Source organism: Balaenoptera physalus, assembly GCF_965194825.1.
Source record: "Balaenoptera physalus genome assembly, chromosome: 8".
In the NCBI taxonomy this organism is placed as follows: Eukaryota; Metazoa; Chordata; class Mammalia; order Artiodactyla; family Balaenopteridae; genus Balaenoptera; species Balaenoptera physalus.
The window spans coordinates 101,285,861-101,304,939 of record NC_138887.1 but is presented as its reverse complement, the minus strand read 5'-3'; the positions used below and the strand labels follow the sequence as shown (position 1 = coordinate 101,304,939).

The 19,079-nt window shown below is 35.4% G+C and overlaps 1 protein-coding gene across 14 annotated transcripts in view; it reads right to left on the bottom strand.

Moving 5' to 3' along the window:
* Positions 1 to 19,079, bottom strand: part of NRF1 (nuclear respiratory factor 1) — a 133,977-nt gene that overhangs the window by 69,350 nt on the left and 45,548 nt on the right. For 10 of the 14 annotated variants that reach the window (XM_082473044.1, XM_082473041.1, XM_082473048.1 and 7 more), the window contains 3 exons: positions 18,492 to 18,723; positions 10,968 to 11,082; positions 7,777 to 7,903 (listed from right to left, as the gene is read on the bottom strand). In XM_082473044.1, coding sequence (XP_082329170.1) covers positions 7,777 to 7,903; positions 10,968 to 11,082; positions 18,492 to 18,714 — 465 coding nt within the window. In that variant the 5' untranslated portion in view covers positions 18,715 to 18,723. Of the gene's footprint in view, positions 1 to 7,776; positions 7,904 to 10,967; positions 11,083 to 12,557; positions 12,620 to 18,491; positions 18,724 to 19,079 lie in introns of those variants that run through there. The other 4 variants (XM_082473052.1, XM_082473050.1, XM_082473051.1 and 1 more) reach the window with 2 other exon arrangements.

The window sequence follows — 19,079 nt, the reverse complement described above, 5'->3', positions numbered from 1 at the left end:
AATGAATGGAGAACAAGGTAACAGATGGGGTGTGGGGTGGAGAAGAGGAGAGGGAGGTGCTAAAATGGCTCTAGGTTTCTGCCTTGCGTAACTGGATGAGGAGGACAGATATTGGAAACAGACATTAATTTCTCCGGTTGGGGAGGAGAAGACTTTAGTTTTGCTGAACTTGAGATGCTATTAAAATATCCAGGAGGAGATTTTTCTCTTTCCTATTCTCTTTCAGTCAATCTTTTGAAAGTATTTTTGATAATGTCTGTTTTGTGTTATTTGCATCTTCAATATATATGGAAATGACTTTCTTCCTTAAAAACTGCATACAAACATATGCACATACAGATGAAGTTTCTCTCTCTTACTTCCTACTATCTTTCGCCTCATCACTTACTCACCCCCAAGGTTCTCTGGCCTCTTCTCTTGGTTCTGCAGGTCTGACCAGGAGGAGGGAAAGGGAAAGTGACCTTTGCTGTTCAGTGGCACCAGAATAATGACATTTATACTGCCTCTTTCCCTCCCCAGAAAGAAGCTAGCAGTAGCTATAGTGGGTGCTTGCTTATAACAACCATACTGACCTTTCACAGAACTGGGAAGAACTGGAAGGTATATTTGTCCCCCTTTAGAGGAGTGGGGGAAAGACTAAGAAAATGAGATTAAATTTGAAACTCCACATTCAATATCCTAGACAAACCTATGGGAGATGTTGGGCCCTGGCTCTACTATCCAGAAATTGGGGACTCTTGGGCAAATCACTTAACCTCTCTGAGCTAGTATTCTCATCTGCAAAATAAATACCTACATCTCAGGGTTCCTGTCAGGACTACTGAGAATATAAATCTGCTATACTATACAAATGTTAGTTACAACAATCCTCTGCACTCAGCAATTTCATAAACATGTAGAAAATGCAGATTTACTTTTAAAGTAGGATCAAATTCTGTATGGTTCTATAACCTGTTTTCTTCACTTAATAATTCATCATCAGCATCTGAAAGTATTAGAAAGATCTATGTCATCATGCTTAATGGTAGTGTAGCAATCCTATCTATGGACGAGCCATCGATTTATCTGACCAACCCCTTATCTTTGAACTTTTAGGTTATTCTCAATTTTTAAAAAAATACTATAAATAGTACAGTGACTGATATCTTTGCTCATTTAATCAATTATTTTCTTAGGAGAAAATTTCAAAAGGAAGCTGGATTAAAAAGTGTACACTGGGGGCACTTTTTATACCAGTTGCCAAAATGCCCTCCAGAAAATTACACCAATTTACATTGCCTGTTTGATATGCCAACACTGCAAGTTTTATATTTTTTTCATGTTTGCCAACATGAGCCATGTAAAATGACTTTTTGTTTTAATTCCCATTTCTTTGAAAATTTCTGTGGTTGTTAAACATTTGTAGTTTCTCCTTTTGTTTATGTTCTTTTCTCTTTTGTCTTCCGGTATTTTAAAAAATATAATTTTTAAATGAAAAAATTTAAATATACAGAAAGGTGGAAAGAACAGTAAAATAAATGTCTGTACATCCACCACTTAGATTCAATAGTTGTACATTTTGGCATAATTACTTTATCTGCCATCTATACACACACACATTTTTTTGGGCTAACCACTTAAAGTATAGACTTTGCAACACTTTTTAAAAAAAATATTACTTATTTACTTATTTATTTATTTATTTAGCTGCGCCAGATCTTAGTTGAGGCATGCGGGATCTAGTTCTCTGACCAGGGATTGAACCCGGGCCCCGTGCATTGGGAGCTCAGAGTCCTTTAACCACTGGACCATCAGGGAAGTCCCAACACTTCTTAATATTTCAACATGCATGTTGGAAAAATAGGGGCATTCTCATATATAACTACAATACAATTATCACAACCTGCAAAAATAACATACTTCCTTAATATCATCTTCTAATATCTAACCCATTTTCAAACATATCTTTGGATCTTTTTATTCATTAATCTGTTCATATTTTTATTGATTTTTGAGAGCTCTTTATATACTAAGAATGTTAATCATTAGTTCACTCTTTACTGTGTGACCCTGGACAAAATACTTAAGCTCTTAAACCTTCAATTTCTACATCTGTAAAGCACAGATAATAACAGATATATATACATCATAGGGTTGCTGTAATGATTAAGTAAAAATCATAAAGTGCTTAACAGAAACAGTCACATTGTAAACACTCAGTAAATTGTAGTTGTTGTTATTTTGAAAAATTTTTTTTCCAGTTGGTTGTTTTTGTTTACGTGGCTTGCCATATATCCCAACTGTGGGCAAGGAGGTAATATGGGCAGAACACAGTATGGAGAAATAAATAAAACCCTGGAAAATATAAGAGAAACCTCAACACCACCTATTAAAAGACCCAGTAGGGACTTCCCGGGTGGCACAGTGGTTAAGAATCCGTCTGCCAATGCAGGGGACACAGGTTCAATCCCTAGTCCGGGAAGATCCCACATGCCGCGGAGCAACTAAGCCCGGGTGCCACAACTACTGAAGCCCGCGCACCTTAGAGCCCGTGCTCTGCAACAAGAGGAGCCACTGCAATGAGAAGCCTGCGCACCACAACGAAGAGTAGCCCTCCGCTCGCTGCAACTAGAGAAAGCCTGCGCACAGCAACGAAGACACAACGCAGCCAAATAAATAAATAAATAGGTAAATAAAGTTAAAAAAAAAAAAAGGCCCAGTAAAGTTTTCAATCCCCCTTTGACAAATTTCTAAAATAACTGACAATCTTGAATCTGAAATCCATATTCCAAAGATGAACGGCCCTACTGAATTTTAATTTTCCAGAGCTCCCAGCAGCCTCCAGAAAGAAGAGCAAGAAGGAAGATTAATGATGGCTTCAGGTAGGAGGACAAAATGCAAATACCAAAATTTTAATAATATTTAATGAGATAATACATGCAAAGTGCTTATAACTTATAACCTAGAACACAGCATTCAATAAATGTTAGACATTATTACAAAATCCAAATCATTTCTTTTACTGTTGTTAATATGAGATTATGTGGAATACACTGCATAATTGATTATGGTAAACATGAGCTCTGATTCTTTAATACCACCCTGTGTACTGGTATATATATAAGATTAAAGAATATTCTGTACTTTGAAGGTTTAACAGAAGTCACCCCAAATAATCAGGAGCGTAGTGTCCCTTTGAAGGATATGGTTTAATTACTTTTTCAGTTTTGTACATGTTTATTATCCTACTGAGGTTTGGATATATTTTCGTTATTTTATTTTCTTATTGAATTATCCACTTAGGATTTTTAATTTAAAAGAACAAAATTAATGCATATCATTTCCTTACAATGTTCAATCTATTCTTATCTGCAATTATAACTCTTATCTCACTTCTAAGACTATATTTTTCTTCATCCTTTTTCTCAATTAGCATGCTAGAAGTTTTTCTATTTCATTGGATTTTTCATAGTACCATTTCTTGAATGTAATGATTCTATTTCTGTTTACAAAATCATTAATTTCTTCCTCATGTTTACTTACTCTATTTCTTTCTTAGACTTATTTTATTGTTCCCTTTCCAGCTTCTTGCTTTAGATATAGTTTCTTTTCCTTCTTTCTTGTGTATAAAGAAAAAAAAATCAAGGCAATAAACATTCCTTTGAGCACCAGTGTAGATCATAATTTTTAAAGTTTTTAAAAAATTGTTTTTAAATAGTCTGCAAATTAAGTTGTTTTTTCATATTTCCATGTGGCTGAAAATTCCTGTCAATCTTTTTTATATTAAGTTCTAAATTTTCTATACTTTGGTCAAAAACATGGCCTGTGTAATTTTCTGCATTTTACAATTTATTAAGATTTTCTTTGGGGCCTAATAATAACATATGGTCAATTCTTATAACCCATTCATGTAATTTTTCAAATATGGTATATTCAAAAATATATTTGTAAGATATCAATGTTAATATATCTATCCTTTATATTAACCTTATTAATTCTATTATTCAGACCTCTATGTTCTTATTTATATTTTTCTTCCTTGATCAGACAAAGATAGCAAAGCCTCCTACTACCACTGTGGCTTCTTTTTATTTTTTTCTCCCATTTCTAACTTTTTGATCTACATTCTTTGCTTCAATGTTACTTGAGGCATAAACTGCTTATCAACACTAGAAGACCTATGGTTCTCAGTTAATACTCATTTGTCTTGAGAATCTGGCTTTGTCTGATATTAATGCTGTGATCCATGATTTACATTTGTAGGGATTTGTCTGACATACCTTTGCCTGATATTTAGCTTTTAAAATTTTAACAGCTTTACTGAAATATAATTCATATACCATACATATCAGTTTCCTATGGTTGCCACAAAGTATCACAAACTTGGTGGCTTAAAACAACAGAAATTCATTCTCTTAGTTTCACAGGCTCAAGCTGTTGGCAGGGCTGGTTGTTCTGGAGGCTCTAGGGGAGAATCCATTTTCTCATCTTGCCTAGCTGCTGTCTAGCACATATTCCTTTGCTCCTGACCCCTTCCCTGCACCCACCCTCTTGCTTCTGCCAACACATCTCCTACTTCTACATCAATCTCCCTTTGTCTCCCTCTTATATAAAGACACTGTGATTAGATTTAGGGCCTACCTGAACAATCCAGGGTAATGTCCCCATCTCAAAAATCTTTAACTTAACCACACCTGCAAAGTCCTTTTTGCCATATAGTAACACTCAAAGGTTCCAGGGATTTGGATCTGTATATCTTTGGTGGCCATTCATTAATCAGCCTACCACACATACCATACAATTCACCCGTTTAAAGTGTACAATTCACTCTTTTAAATATCTGTAGGGTCATGTAATAAGCATTACCATAATCTATTCCCCCTAAAAGAAACTCCATACCCACTAGCTGTCACTCTCCATTCCTTCATCCCCCCTCTCCAACCTGGCAACCACTAACCTACTTTCTGTCTCTATAGCTTTGACTATTCTGGACATTGCACATAAATAAAATCATACAACATGTGGCCTTTTGTGAATGGATTATTTCACTTACTTAGCACAACGTTTTCAAGGATCATCCATGCCGTAATATTTATCAGTACTTCATTCCTTTTTATTGCTGAGTAATATTACACTGTATAGATAATACAACTTTTTTTAATCCATTCATCAGCTGATGGACATTTGGGTTATTTCCACTTTGTGGCTATTATGAATAATGCTGCTATGAATACTGTGTATACGTTTTTGTATGTAAGTTTTGCTGCAATGAACACTGTGTGTATAAGTTTTGTTTTCAGTTCTCTTGGGTAAACGTAGGAGTAGAATTGCTGGGTCATATGTAACTTTGCTTTTAACATTTTGAGAAATTGCCAAAGTTTTCCAAAGCAGCGGCATCATTTTACATTCCCAACAGCAATGAATGGGGCTTCCAATTTCTCAACATCCCAACACTTATTATTGTCCATAATTTTTCCAACACTTATTATTGTCCATCTTTTTTATTATAGTCATCCTAGTAGGTGTGAAGTATTTCACTGTAGTTGTGATTTTCATTTCCCTAATGACTAATGATTATTTATCAAGTACTCATGTGCTTCCTGGCCATTTCTATATTTTCTTTGGAGAAATATCTATTCAGATTCTTCACCATTTTAAATAGGGTTAATTGTTTTTTGTTTTTGTTTTTGTTTTGGCCGCACTGCGCGGCTTGTGGGATCTTAGTTCCATGACCAGGAATCGAACCCATGCTCCCTGCAGTGGAAGCATGGAGTCCTAACCACTGAATCACCAGGGAATTCCGCGTTGTCTTTTTATTGTTGAGTTATAAGAGTTCTTTATATATTATGGATACAAATTCTGTATCAGATATATAATTTGCAAATATTTCCTCCCATTCTGTGGATTGTATTTTCACTTTCTTGATGGTATCGTTTGCATCTACTTTGAACATTTGTGAGTCACTGTATGTCACATAAATTTAATAGAATTGGGTTTTGATTTGGGTTGTTGTTGTTCCAATCTAAAAGCAAATCTGTATTTTTAACAACAATATAAATATAGTATTTATATTTATGGTTTATAACAGAATTAGTTGGTCTCACTTATATTACTTTGTTCTATACTTTGTGTTTTGTTTTTTTTTAAATTCCTCCCCTTATTTTCTATCTTTTGTGCATAGACTTTTTCCTCTTTAGTGGTCTGGAAGACATATTTTGTCTCTAATTCTACTGGTATTTATTCTTTAGCCTATATTTATCAAGTGTCAGTCAACAGAAAAATATCTCCTGCTTTTTCTCAGTTTAGGCTATCAAATGACCATTTTTTTCCTGTTTCATAGAGTCTGTAACTTTTTGTATTCTATGGAGGACTCCAACCGTTTTCTAACACTTTCTTTTGAATTTTTCAGTGAGTAATTTTCAGAGGTATTTTTCTGAGTCTTCCAGATGAGGCTTTTTCATAGATCACATTATTATTAGTAATAGTAATACTATCTAAAAATTTTAATACTGAAGAAGACATGTCCAGATTTCATGTTTGTCAACTACATGAGGGCTGCCTGTCAGGTACCATTTTGCACTAGAAGCCATCTACCATATTCCTCTAAGGAAAGGTCCTAATATGCATCCTATTCTAGGGCCTCAGGAATTTAAAGGAAAACTCAAAACAAAACTCAAAAATGTTAAGAAAGAACCACAACATCTGTGTGTGTGAAAAAAAATACAATAAAATCTCAACTGATTACTAATTCTGAACTCTTGTAATATCTGTTCAATGTGGGAGATCTAATAAATGTTATCGTAAGCTAATAAATTTTATCCTAGTAAAAATAAAATGCAATTTAAATCTGGACAGGTCATCATTCTACAAACGATTCAAAGTTATTTCAGCCAGAAAAAGAGTAGTTCACATAGTATAAGTATGCAAGGGCAAAATACTATTTTTATAAAGTTAGCTATGGATAAATATATAATCAAAATATTCAACTATATTTCAAAATTGAAGCAGTGTTAAATCAATTCTTTGAAGAAATACAAGAGATTTAAAATATGCAACTCAGACTTCCCTGGTGGTGCAGTGGTTAAGAATCCGCCTGCCAATGCAGGGGACATGGGTTCAATCCCTGGTCCGGGGAGATCCCACAGGCTGCGGAGCAACTAAGCCCGTGCACCACAACTACTGAGCCTGTGCTCTAGAGCCTGCGAGCCACAACTACTGAGCCCATGTACCACAACTCCTGAAGCCCGTGCACCTAGAGCCCGTGCTCCGCAACAAGAGAAGCCACCGCAGTGAGAAGCCCGCGCACCACAACGAAGAGCAGCTCCCGCCCGCCACAACTAGAGAAAGCCCAAGTGCAGCAACGAAGACCCAACGCAGCCAAAAAATTATTTTTTTTAAGTTAAAAAAATAAAATAAAATATGCAACTCAGATATCAGTGATCAATAAAATGCTCCCAGGTTTGCCTCGTGAAGTTCACATCTTGAGTAAACACCATTTTGTTTCTGACATAAATCAGTAATATTCTTACAAAATCTTGCATTGGTTTCTTAAAGAACACAACGTCATTTTTTTTCCATTGCATCTGATGAGGTAAAATACCTTGTTATGGAAAGTAGAAACAGAAATGATCCTTTTTATTTTGATCTGCATAAAGGAGTTTGAAAACCAGTCCCAGCTCCAACCTCTGGATGAAGGGAAGATAGAATACTATTGTGCTAGACTAAGGATCAAAAAAATGTGAACAACAACCCACAGAAAGCAAAGGGTATCTGAGAACACAACTCAAGGTTTCTTACCACATTCTCCAAAGGTGCTGCACCGAACACTTTAAAGACAGGGTTGGGTTTGGAGGGTGAGATACAAAGGACAATAGCTTGCTGTCCCACTCGAGTAGTATATTCATCTAATGTGGCTCGAAGTTTCCTGAATCAGAGAATGAAAAGAAACAAAAACAGTTAAAGAAGATAGAAATTACAGCGATACAGACACAAGATTTACTTTGACTTGGGACAATTTATTCTGATTAGATGTTTCTTTTACCTGAATTGTGAAAAGGGAGTGTGTGAGGTTTAACATCCTGTTCAGTAGAAATATGTAGGTACCTTTGTCCTGAAGACCCACGACTAGCTCACTGATAGATATAAGGGTCTACCTCAGGTTTACCTCAGGACACAGCCATGACACAATGCTGAATACAGCGAGTATCATACTTCCTGATCTCATCAATACCAAAGGGGTTTTCTCTTACTGCTGCAAAGATTAATGCTGAGCCGTCCTTTTATAGACTTTATTATATCAACTCCATGTTTAATGAAGGGGCCTTAAATGACCTGCTTCTAATTTCTTTGACTGATATAATCATTGTTTATGTCTTACTGACATAATTTTATCCAAAAATACTACTTCAAAAATGTTGCCATTTGCAGATTTTCATTGTGATATGAACAATAATTCTTAGTCCCGAAGTATTTTACAAATGAGGATGGAGTAAAAGAGCTTTTTCAAATATATCAACATTGGATGAAATAGAAACACTGTCCTTTCCCTCTGAAATCATGGGAGATTAAAGTCCTACATCCCATAATTCTTCTGGGAATTTGGTCTACCCTTTCAAGGGACTGGTGAGTCATGCCAATTCAAATGAAGCAAAGCCAACATATCACAAGAAAGTTTCCCATCTTTCTCCAAAAGCATATACTATTGTGCCTATGCCCATTATAGAAAAAATATTTCTATAAATAATACATTCTAATTCCTCCTGCCTGTACTATCATTAAAGGAAATGAAATTTATCATTAAAGGAAAGGAAATTTTTTGGCCCATCTAGTGGTATATAACTTCTTTGCTGAAAGCTACTGTTAAGTACTTTCTGGATTTTCCCTTCAGTTTCTTACTTATGTTCTTAATATAGACTATATTTTCCAGCTTTTGTCACATATCATTTACATGGGCTGGCACTCTGAATTCAACATTCCAGTAAACATCTTAAATATTTGGATATAGTATTTAAAACACTACAAGAAGAAACTTCTGGAACATTTTATAGACTAAATTTCTTATCATATATGAATACATGTTATGCAACCTGTCAAAATAGTAAGTCCTCCATGCACCACATCTGTGTAATAATCTTTCTTTGCAAGCTACAAACTCTTCAGAAGAAATAAAACTGAGCAAAGGACCACATACCAAACACGAAATTTGGTGGCATTCCTTGAAGGAATGAAGATAGAAAATATATTCACTGTCTCCAATTCCTCTCTTCCCATTCTGTCTTGAAGACACTCCAATCCTTTCATCCTTACTGCTCCTTTGAAAACACTCTTGTCAAGTTCAATCATGACCTCCATGTTGCTAAATCTAATGGTCAATTTGCATCTTACTCAACCTGTCAGCAGCATTTGACAGAGCTGATCACATGCCCTCTTTCTTGAAACACTTTTTGCACTTGGTTTCCAGGATACCACTCTCTTGGTTTTCCTGCTGACTCACTGGTCATTTCTTGGACTCCTCTGATAATTCCTCTCATTTCTCTAACCCCTAAGGGGTAAAGTGCTTCGGTCCACACTCATTCCCTAGGTGATCTCTTCCAGCCTCATAGTTTCAAATACTACCTATGTGCTTATATCTTCAGCTAAGGTCTCTCCTTTGAATTATAGACTCATATATCCAACTGCTTATTCTGTATCTCCACTTAATGGTTAAGAGGTATCATAAACTTAACGTGTCCAAACCAAATTCCTGATTCTGCCCTACCCTCACTCTCATACTTGCTCCTCTTCCAGTAAGTGTGATCTCAATCCTTCCAGGAATCAGACCAGAAACCCTGAGGTCACCCTTCACTCCTTTTTTTCTCTCACACACCACATCCAATCCATCAAGGAATCATATTGGGGTTACTTTTGAAATACATCCAGAACTTGACCACCTCTTACTGCCTTTGCTACTGCCACATTGGTTTTAAGACACTGTCATTTCTGGCCTGGATTACTACAATAACCTCCTAATTGGTCTCCCTGCTTCCATTCTCATTAAATCTGGACAGATCATCATTCTGCAAATGATTCAAAGTTATTTCAGCCAGAAAAAGAGTAGTTCACATAGTGTAAGTATGCAAGGGTAAGATACTATTTTTATAAAGTTAGCTATGGATAAATATATAATCAAAATATTCAACTATATTTCAAAAAACTATTCTCAACACAGTAGCCTGAGTGATACTTTTAAAACATAAGCCAGATCATATCATTGCTTTGACCAAAAGTCTTCATTGACTTCCTACGTCACTCAGAGTAAGAGTCAAAGCCCTTATATTGGACCAGAAGATGCCATGGTGTGGCTCTCCACTACTACTCTGACCACACCTCCTCTCATTCTTTCCCCAGCTGTTCCTCAAACATGTTTAATACACTCCTTCCCACTTCAGAACCTTTGCTCTTACTATTCCCTCTGCCCAAAAAGTTCTTCTCCTAGACATCAACATAGTTGCCCTTATACTTACTTCAGGTCTCTGTTCAAAGGTTGGCTTATGAAAGAAGACCATTCCTATAGAAAAAGAGAAACTACTATATCCCCCCTAATCCCTTAACCTTTCTATTTTCCTTACTCTGCTTTGTTTTTTCCCATAGCACTTTCATCATCTGATGTATTACATACTTGTTTCTTTTCTTTTTCCCTCCACTAGAATATAAGCTCGTTAAGGGAATTTATTTTGTTAACTGTTATATTCCCAAGGCCTAGAACAATGCCTGGCACATAGCAGGTATATAAATTTTCTCTGAATGAATTAATGTGATACTATTCATCTGTTAATCATACTTTCTAGTTTCATTTATTTATTTTGTAAGAGTACTTTAAAGTCTAATTCTGTCATCAAAGAATTTAACTTGGTGTCCCTTGATGAACCTAATAAGGTATACTCTAACTCTGTCATCCACTCCGTAAAGTATTTGAGGAACAGCAACAATAGGAGAAAGGAAGCCCTCACCTAAGCAAACGTGTTTGCTGTCTCTTCCGGATAGACGGATTAGACTCAAACACATGAGGCCGTTTCCGTTTCTTTCCTGTTGCCACAGCAGCAGCAGCAGCCATTCCCACAGGACCTGAAATAAGAAGGGATGCGCTGAGATTAGGCAGAGCCTGTTAGCTATACAAGGCAGAAAACAATTAGAGGTACAAAAAAGCAGCACTTATTTCCTCATATGTTATCAATAAATATAGATACTCCTGATATCAGTATACTTCACTACTGTTCAACATGGATCATTTTTTAATTTACCATTAAAACTTACAACAAATCTTTTTAAAAAGTAAATGACTTATACTTCCCCACCACGCACCAGCTTGAGTTTTATATAATGCGTTTTTTTGTTTTGTTTTGTCAGCATACCCGTACTGTTAAGGCAATATTCTCAAAGGTGCTAGATGAAATTGCAGCATTGAGAGAAACAGTTTGCCAAAACAAAAAAGTTGCAGATTTCAAATTTCGTTTCCATCCCCGTGTCCCTCTATCCATTACTCCAAGAAACTGCCAAGTTAAGGAAGTCAGAGAAAATCACTCATACCTGGAACTCCAATACCACCACACCACATATAAGAGAAATATCTAGAAGGATACCATCTTAATTGGAAAAAATTTTTTTTCTATATCTGAGAATTATGCTCTAAATGGAGCTGTTGACCACAAGGTCATGTTGATGAAAGCATCCTGGCAGGAAAGAGATGAAAACTGTCCCATTCTAAGGAAAAAATGTTAATAAAATTTGGTCTGGTTTGCCCTGAAACTAATAACTGAAAGAAAGGGTAGGCCTTAAGGAATTATTACAGTCTCTGATTCATGCAATCTCAACATATCAAGGGCATTCCTTTTTTTAAACAAAACAAAAAAACAGACAATCCACCTTCATCCCTATTTGTGAACCCTGTAAAAGGCTTAAATGAAAATTAGGTTTAAGTGCTCACGTTATCCTGGCATATATGTTCTATAAGTGGCTCAATTAAAATAGGCCTCCCTATTTTAATCTAGATGAGCCTCTCTACATGTTGTTTAGTAGTATACTCAGTCTGACTTAAATAAACCTCTCTAAAGAGCCCAAAAGTAATTAAAAAATAAATTAATGCCTTTTACCTTCCCTTCCATCATAAACAGCTGGTAGAGGAAAAAAATCTTATTGACGCATTTTTTCCAACATTTAATTTTTTAAAAATTGAGGTAATAACACTTAACATGAGATCGACTGCCTTAACAAAATTTTAAGTGTACAGTACAGTACTGTTAACTATAGGCACAATGTTGTATAGCAGATCTCTACAAACGTATTCACCTGGCAGGACTGAAACTTTGTGCTGTTCAACAGAAATTCCCCATTTCCACACCCCAGCCCCTGGCAGCCACCATTCTGCTCCCTGCTTCTAAGAGTTTGAATATGGTACCTCATATAAGTGGAACCATGCAGTACCTGTCCTTCTGACCTGGTGTATCTTACTTAGCATAATGCCCTCAAGGTTCATCCATGTTGTCATATACGGTAGGATTTCCTCTTTCTTTAAGGCTGAATAATATTCCATATATACATACCACATTTCCTTTATCCATTCATCTGTCAATGGACATTTAGGTTGTTTCCACATCTTGACTACTGTGAATAATGCTGCAATGAATACAGGAATCCAAATATCTCTACGAGATCCTGATTTCAATTCTTTTGAATAAACATCCATAGGTAGAATTGCTGGATCATATGGTAGTTGTTATTTTTAATTTTTTAAGGAACTTTCATACTGTTTTCCACAGGGGCTGAACCATTTTACATTCCCACCAACAGCATACAGGCTTCCAATTTCTCCACATCCTTGCCAATACTTATTTTTTGGTTTTCTGATAATAGTCATCCTAACAGGGGTGAGGTGGTATCTCATTGTGGTTTTGATTTATATTTCCCTGATGATTAGTGATGTTGAGCATCTTTTCATACACTTACTTGTTGGCCATTTGTATGTCTTTAGGGAGATGTCTATTCAAGTCCTTTGTCCATTTTAAAATCAGGTTATTTGTTATTATGCTACTGAGTTGTGGGAGTCCAACATTTTATTATTAAAACTTTAAAATATATTAAAAAAAACTTTAACATATATAGCAAAGTTGAAAGACCTTTACAGTGAACATTCATATATCTACCACCTAGATTCTACCATTAACATTTTAGTATACGTAACTATCCATCTTTCTACACGTTCATCAACCCATATTGGTTTTTCTTTTAATGCATTTCAAAGTAAACTGCAGTATGATCCCCCTAAATACTTCAGTAGGAATATCATTAGCTAGAGTTCAATATTTATTCACAAGTTTTTTCTTTTGAGGTAAAATTTACATATGACAAAATGTACAAATCATTCAATAAATTTTGAAAAATGCATACAACTATGAAACTCAATCCCCTACTAAGATATATAATAGTATCATCACTACAAAATTTCTCTCATGTCCCTTCCCAATCAGTTCCCACTGTACCTCCCACCATAAGGACACAATTATTGTTTTTTCACCCTATGTTAGTTTTGCCTATTCTAGAGCTTCAAATTAATGGAATCATATAGTATCTACCCTTTTGTGTAAGATTTCTTTCACTTAGAATAATGTTTTTAAGATTCGTCCATGTTGTTATATGTATCAGTAGATTGTTCCTTTTTATTGCTGAGTAATACTCCAGAGTATGAATAAACCACAGTTTATCCATTATTCTACTGATGGTCACTTTCGCTATTTCCAGTTTTAGGTATTATGAATAAAGCTGCTTAACTAAATTAATTAATTAATGCAGTTTAAATAAAAATCCCCATTTTTTTGTGTGGAACTTGATAAACTTATTCTAAATTTTAAATGGAAGTGCAAAGGTCTAAGAATAGCCAAAACAATTTCTGTAGATTTTAAAAAGGAGGCAGAGGCACTCATCCTACCAAGTATCAGTAGTTACTATAAGGCTACAGTCTTTAAGACAGAGTGGAACTGACTGAAAGATAGACAAATAAACCAACACAACTGACTCAAGAGTTCACAAACACCCTCCTGTGTCAGAAGACAGAGGTGGGAAAAGGATGGACGATTAAAAGTATGGTGCCAGAGCAACTGACTGTCTGCATGGAAAAATAATGAAAGTAGATTCATACATCATACTATACATGAAAATAAATTCCAGGTGGATTAAAGGCCTAAATGTAAAACAAAAACATCAATAAAACAACAAAAATAAACTTTATAACTTCTACAATAAACTATTGGAAAGTATTTATAAACTCAGGGTTAAGAAGAACTGCTTAAACAAGACTCCAAAAGCATAAACTGTAAGGTAAAACACTAATAATTTCACAATAATACAAATCAAAACCTTTATGGACAAAAAGAAGTAACACAAAATTGGGGAGGGAGTGGGCAACAAACTAGAAGATAATTGCAATACATATTACCAAGAAAACACTAGTACTAAAAAATATCAATAACTCTTAAAAAAAAAAAAGACAACACATTTGGAAAATGGACAAAGGAAATATGCAAAATAAGAAAAGTTAATAGTCAATAAAGTTCTGAGATGATGCTCTATTTTGTCTTCCCTCACTGGCTGGAACCTCTTGTTCAGACAAGCAAATTAAACCAACACTGAGACACTGTTGCATACCCATCGGACTGGCAAAAATGAAAAACAATTGACAATATCAAATGTGATGAGGATGAGAAGCAACAGGCACTCTAGTACACTGCCTCTGGGAATGCAAATGAATAAAACTATTTGGAAAGACACTTGGGATATCTAGTAAAGTTGAAGATGTGACTGTCTTTGCCCTCCAATTCCCCTCCTGGTTATACCCTCAAGCAGTGTTTTTGTTTTGTTTTGTTTTTTTAAGCAGTGTTTTTCAAACTGCGGATTTCCACCTGTTGGTGGCTCATGAGTAGTTTTTGTTTCTGTTTTTTTAATAAAATGGAATAAAGTTAAGAGATTAGAACACATGAGAGTGTGTCACTTGCAGTAGGAGTAAGTATTGCTTCATGAGAAATTGTTATTTTAGTTATATGTGCATCTGTTTATTCTAGATCACAATGTATTACTGTGGGACACTGTCAAAAGAACTTTGAAAACCAAAGCCAAGAGATCTCTCAATGTGTACAAGAAAACATATAAAATAATTTTCATTTGCAGCAATTGTAAATAGCAAAAAATTATAAACAACCTAAGTGCTCTCCCAATATACAACATACTTAGATAATGAATGGAATACTAATCAACAGTCAAAATGAAAACATCTAGCCACATTATCAACATAAATGAATCTCAGAAAAATAATACTGAATGAAATAAACACTGTTAGACAAAAAATATCAGAGTGATAACCATTTATATACAATTTAACACAGGCAAAAACAATGCTAAATATTGTTTACTGATACATACACATACAAAAAAATATGAAAGACATGCAAGAGAATGATAAAGACCAAATTCAGAATAGTGGTTACTTCAGTAGAGGGAGAGAAGGAAATAGGATTAGAAAAAGCAGTAACCAGCTACCCTTCCTGCTCCATTTACCTTACACTTCATTATATTCTTCAGAGCAATCAGTGCTTTATGAAATTATTTTACTTTTTTATTTGTACCCTTCTCTCCACCACTGGTCTGTAAGCTCCTTTAGGAGCAAGCTCTTGCCAGTCTTGTTCACAGTATCTATATATAATAATATAAGGTATCTAATATTGATAATTCCTCAATAACTGTTGAATGACTCAATGGTAAATCATTTCTACCAGTTGGGCCTCAGTTTCCACATCTGCCACATGAAAGGGTTAAAGTTCTTTGCTAATCTTAACACTATGACAGTGCAGTACAGTAATGTCGCAAAACTGTGCCTCAAAAGCATCTTCCTTCCTAGGAAAGAAGTTGAACTGGATTTAGTATGTTAGGATGCCCTCTTCTGGGAAGTATAAAAATTTCAAAAATATATTTCACAAACATTTTATGTGTGTTTTGTCACTAAGCCTTATTTTTAAATTCACCATTCCAGAAATACACAGTAGATAACACCTGACAGGAGTAAGTTTATTTTCATTGCAGCTGTCTTCTTCACCTTAAATACAGCATATACTAAAAAAAAATGTAGTATTTTGGCCATTTCTGATCATCGATTTCCTGTCCAGCTTTTCCTAAATATCTTCTAACATCAGTGTTCCTTATACAATATTAGACCCATCCAGGCATGGTCTACATGTAGTCTTCCACACAGTGCAAAATATACAATGTAAATAGCAAAGAGAATGATACAAAATATCACTCAGCTTTCAGTCATTTAGAGGCCCAGAAAACCTCAAAACCTTAAATTGGATTAAGATGATCCAGGATTGCTAGTGCCCTCAGGCATTTGGTAGAAGCAAACAAAAATCCTCTCTAGAGGAGGATAATATTATTCTAGTTCCCAAATTATTTCTAAAAATGGTTTTCCAAACACACACACATCCAGCATTCATCCAAATATAACCAATATGTGAAGAGAAAAACCAACATGAACAAGAAACAGCACTAGTAACAAATCACAGGAACAGACCCATAGGCACTTCAGAAAGTAAAATGACCAAATGGCCTGTAAAATCATAACGCTTACTTTACTCATGGATATTAACAAAAAAAAATTTTTTTTCTATAATAACTGAAAACTGTAATACTGCAAATTTGGGAGGGAGGAAAAAAAATTAGAAATTCTAAAACTAGAAAACAAAACCATTACCAAAATTAATAACTCAATGGACAGACTTAAAATCACCTTAGACATAGCTGAAGAAGAAAATTATTTAATAAACTGGAAGACCGTCTGCAGAAACTACATAGAATGAAGCATGAAGAGACAAAAGGGTAGTAATACAGAACAGAAGGAAAGAGACATAAAGGCTTCAATATGAAGACTAATATATTTAATTGGAGTCAAAGAAGGAAAAGAGACGGAATGGAGGGGATGCAAAACTGAAGTAAAATGTATGGCTAAGATTTTCCAGAACTGATGAAAGACATCAATCCAAAGATTCAAGATGTTAAAGGAACTGTAAACAGAATAAATGAGAAGAAATCCAGAGCCAGATATATCACAAAAACTAAAGACAGAGAAAATCTTAAAAGCAGTGGAGGAGGGGTCTGTATGGCAGATAACCTTCCAAGGAACAGCTGTTAGAATGAAAGAGCTGAATGCTCAAAAGCAAGAATGGAAACCAGAAGACAGTGGAATAGCATCTTCAATATGAGGAGAGAAAATAACTGCCAACCTAGAATTCCACACCTAGGGAGACCATCCTTCAAGACTGAAGGTTAAATAAAGACATTCTCAGGTAAGCAAAAACTAAGAGACTTTACTACTAGCAGATCCATGCTGAAGGAAATCAAATGTTATCTTTAGGCAGAAGAAAAATTCTCAGAAGACAAGTTGGATATAAGGGGGAAAATAAACATTGACTATGTATAAAACAAAAATAATGTTGTATAGGGCTTAAAATATACAAAGAATTAATACACAGAACAACAGCATATAGGTCAGAAGCAGGGGAATGAAATTCAAGTGTTCTAAGAAACTTGCATTATCCCTAAAGAGGACAAAAGTACCACTTACATAAGACTCTGAAATAAGTGAAGGATGTATGTTTCTAGGTGTACCACTAATAGCAAAAGTATGTATAACTTCCAAACTAACAAGAAAAAAATGAAAAAAAAAAAACTTTTCAATCACTCCAAAAGAAAACTGAAGGAAAAGTAAACAGAACAAGTGAGACAAAGAGAAAGCATATAGTAAACATGATAAATTTAAACCCAAATATATCAGTGATTACATTTAATGTAAATGGACTAAATGCTTGAGTTAAAAGTGAAGAGTGGGGACTTCCCTGGTGGCACAGTGGTTAAGAATCTGCCTGCCAATGCAGGGGACACAGGTTCAAGCCCTGGTCTGGGAATATCCCACATGCTGCAGAGCAACTAAGCCCATGCGCTACAACTACTGAGCCTGCGCTCTAGCTTGCGAGCCACAACTACTGAACCCGCATGCCACAACTACTGAAGCCCACGTGCCTAGAGCCCGTGCTCTGCAACAAAGAGAAGCCACTGCAATAAGAAACCCATGCACCACAACGAAGAGTAGCCCCGCTCACGGCAACCAGAGAAAGCTTGCGTGCAGCAATGAAGACCCAGTGCAGCCATAAAAAAAAAATTAATTAATAAATGAATGAATTAATTAATTTCTTTTAAAAAGTGAAGAGTTCTGGAATGGAGGAAAAAACAAAACCAAAGTTCTTATGACTAATAGTACATGAGTCTGGAACTTAAGTCTCAGTGTAATACAGGTACAAGTTATAAATTTAAGGCTTAAAAAGAAACCATGAAGATATGATATGACAATAAATGTGAGTGCCTGTATCCTAGGTTCTTTCAGATAAGCACAGTATCAAGTTAAGCCAGAAATGAAGAGCTCCCAGTACAAACATTACCTGCAGCAGCCAGATGGGCTGTTACTTCATCAGCCGCTGTGGAGTTGAGTATGTCTGAATCATCATACGAGGTGTCCTCAGGAGAAGAAGGTGAGTCTTCATCAGCACTCAACATACTGTGTTCAGTGTAGGTAGCCACATGGACCTGCTGAACTTGTTGGGCCACTGCATGGGCTTCTATGGTAGCCATGTGTTCAGTTTGGGTCACTCCGTGCTCCTCCATGAAGATCTACTGTCAGAAAAAAGGCAAAGAACAGGATTCAGTGTGTAATATATTCCAATGCTTAAAATAAGAGATATTTTCCTCAAGAGCAGAGGAACTCTGACAAGCCTTTGATTTTACTACATACCTCACCACACCAAGTCATAGGAAATGGGGAGCATCATTCCAATGTGACATAAAAATAGTAGAATATTTTCCTTGTATGAAACTATTCTGATGGAAATTCATTGTGCTAATTTTATACCTCAAGTCACAAAACAATAAATATCCTTGATATTATATATAATGATAAAAAAGATACTTAAAAGATCCTGGTGACTAGCATTTGACATTGTGGACATAAAAACAGTAAGTAAAATACTTAA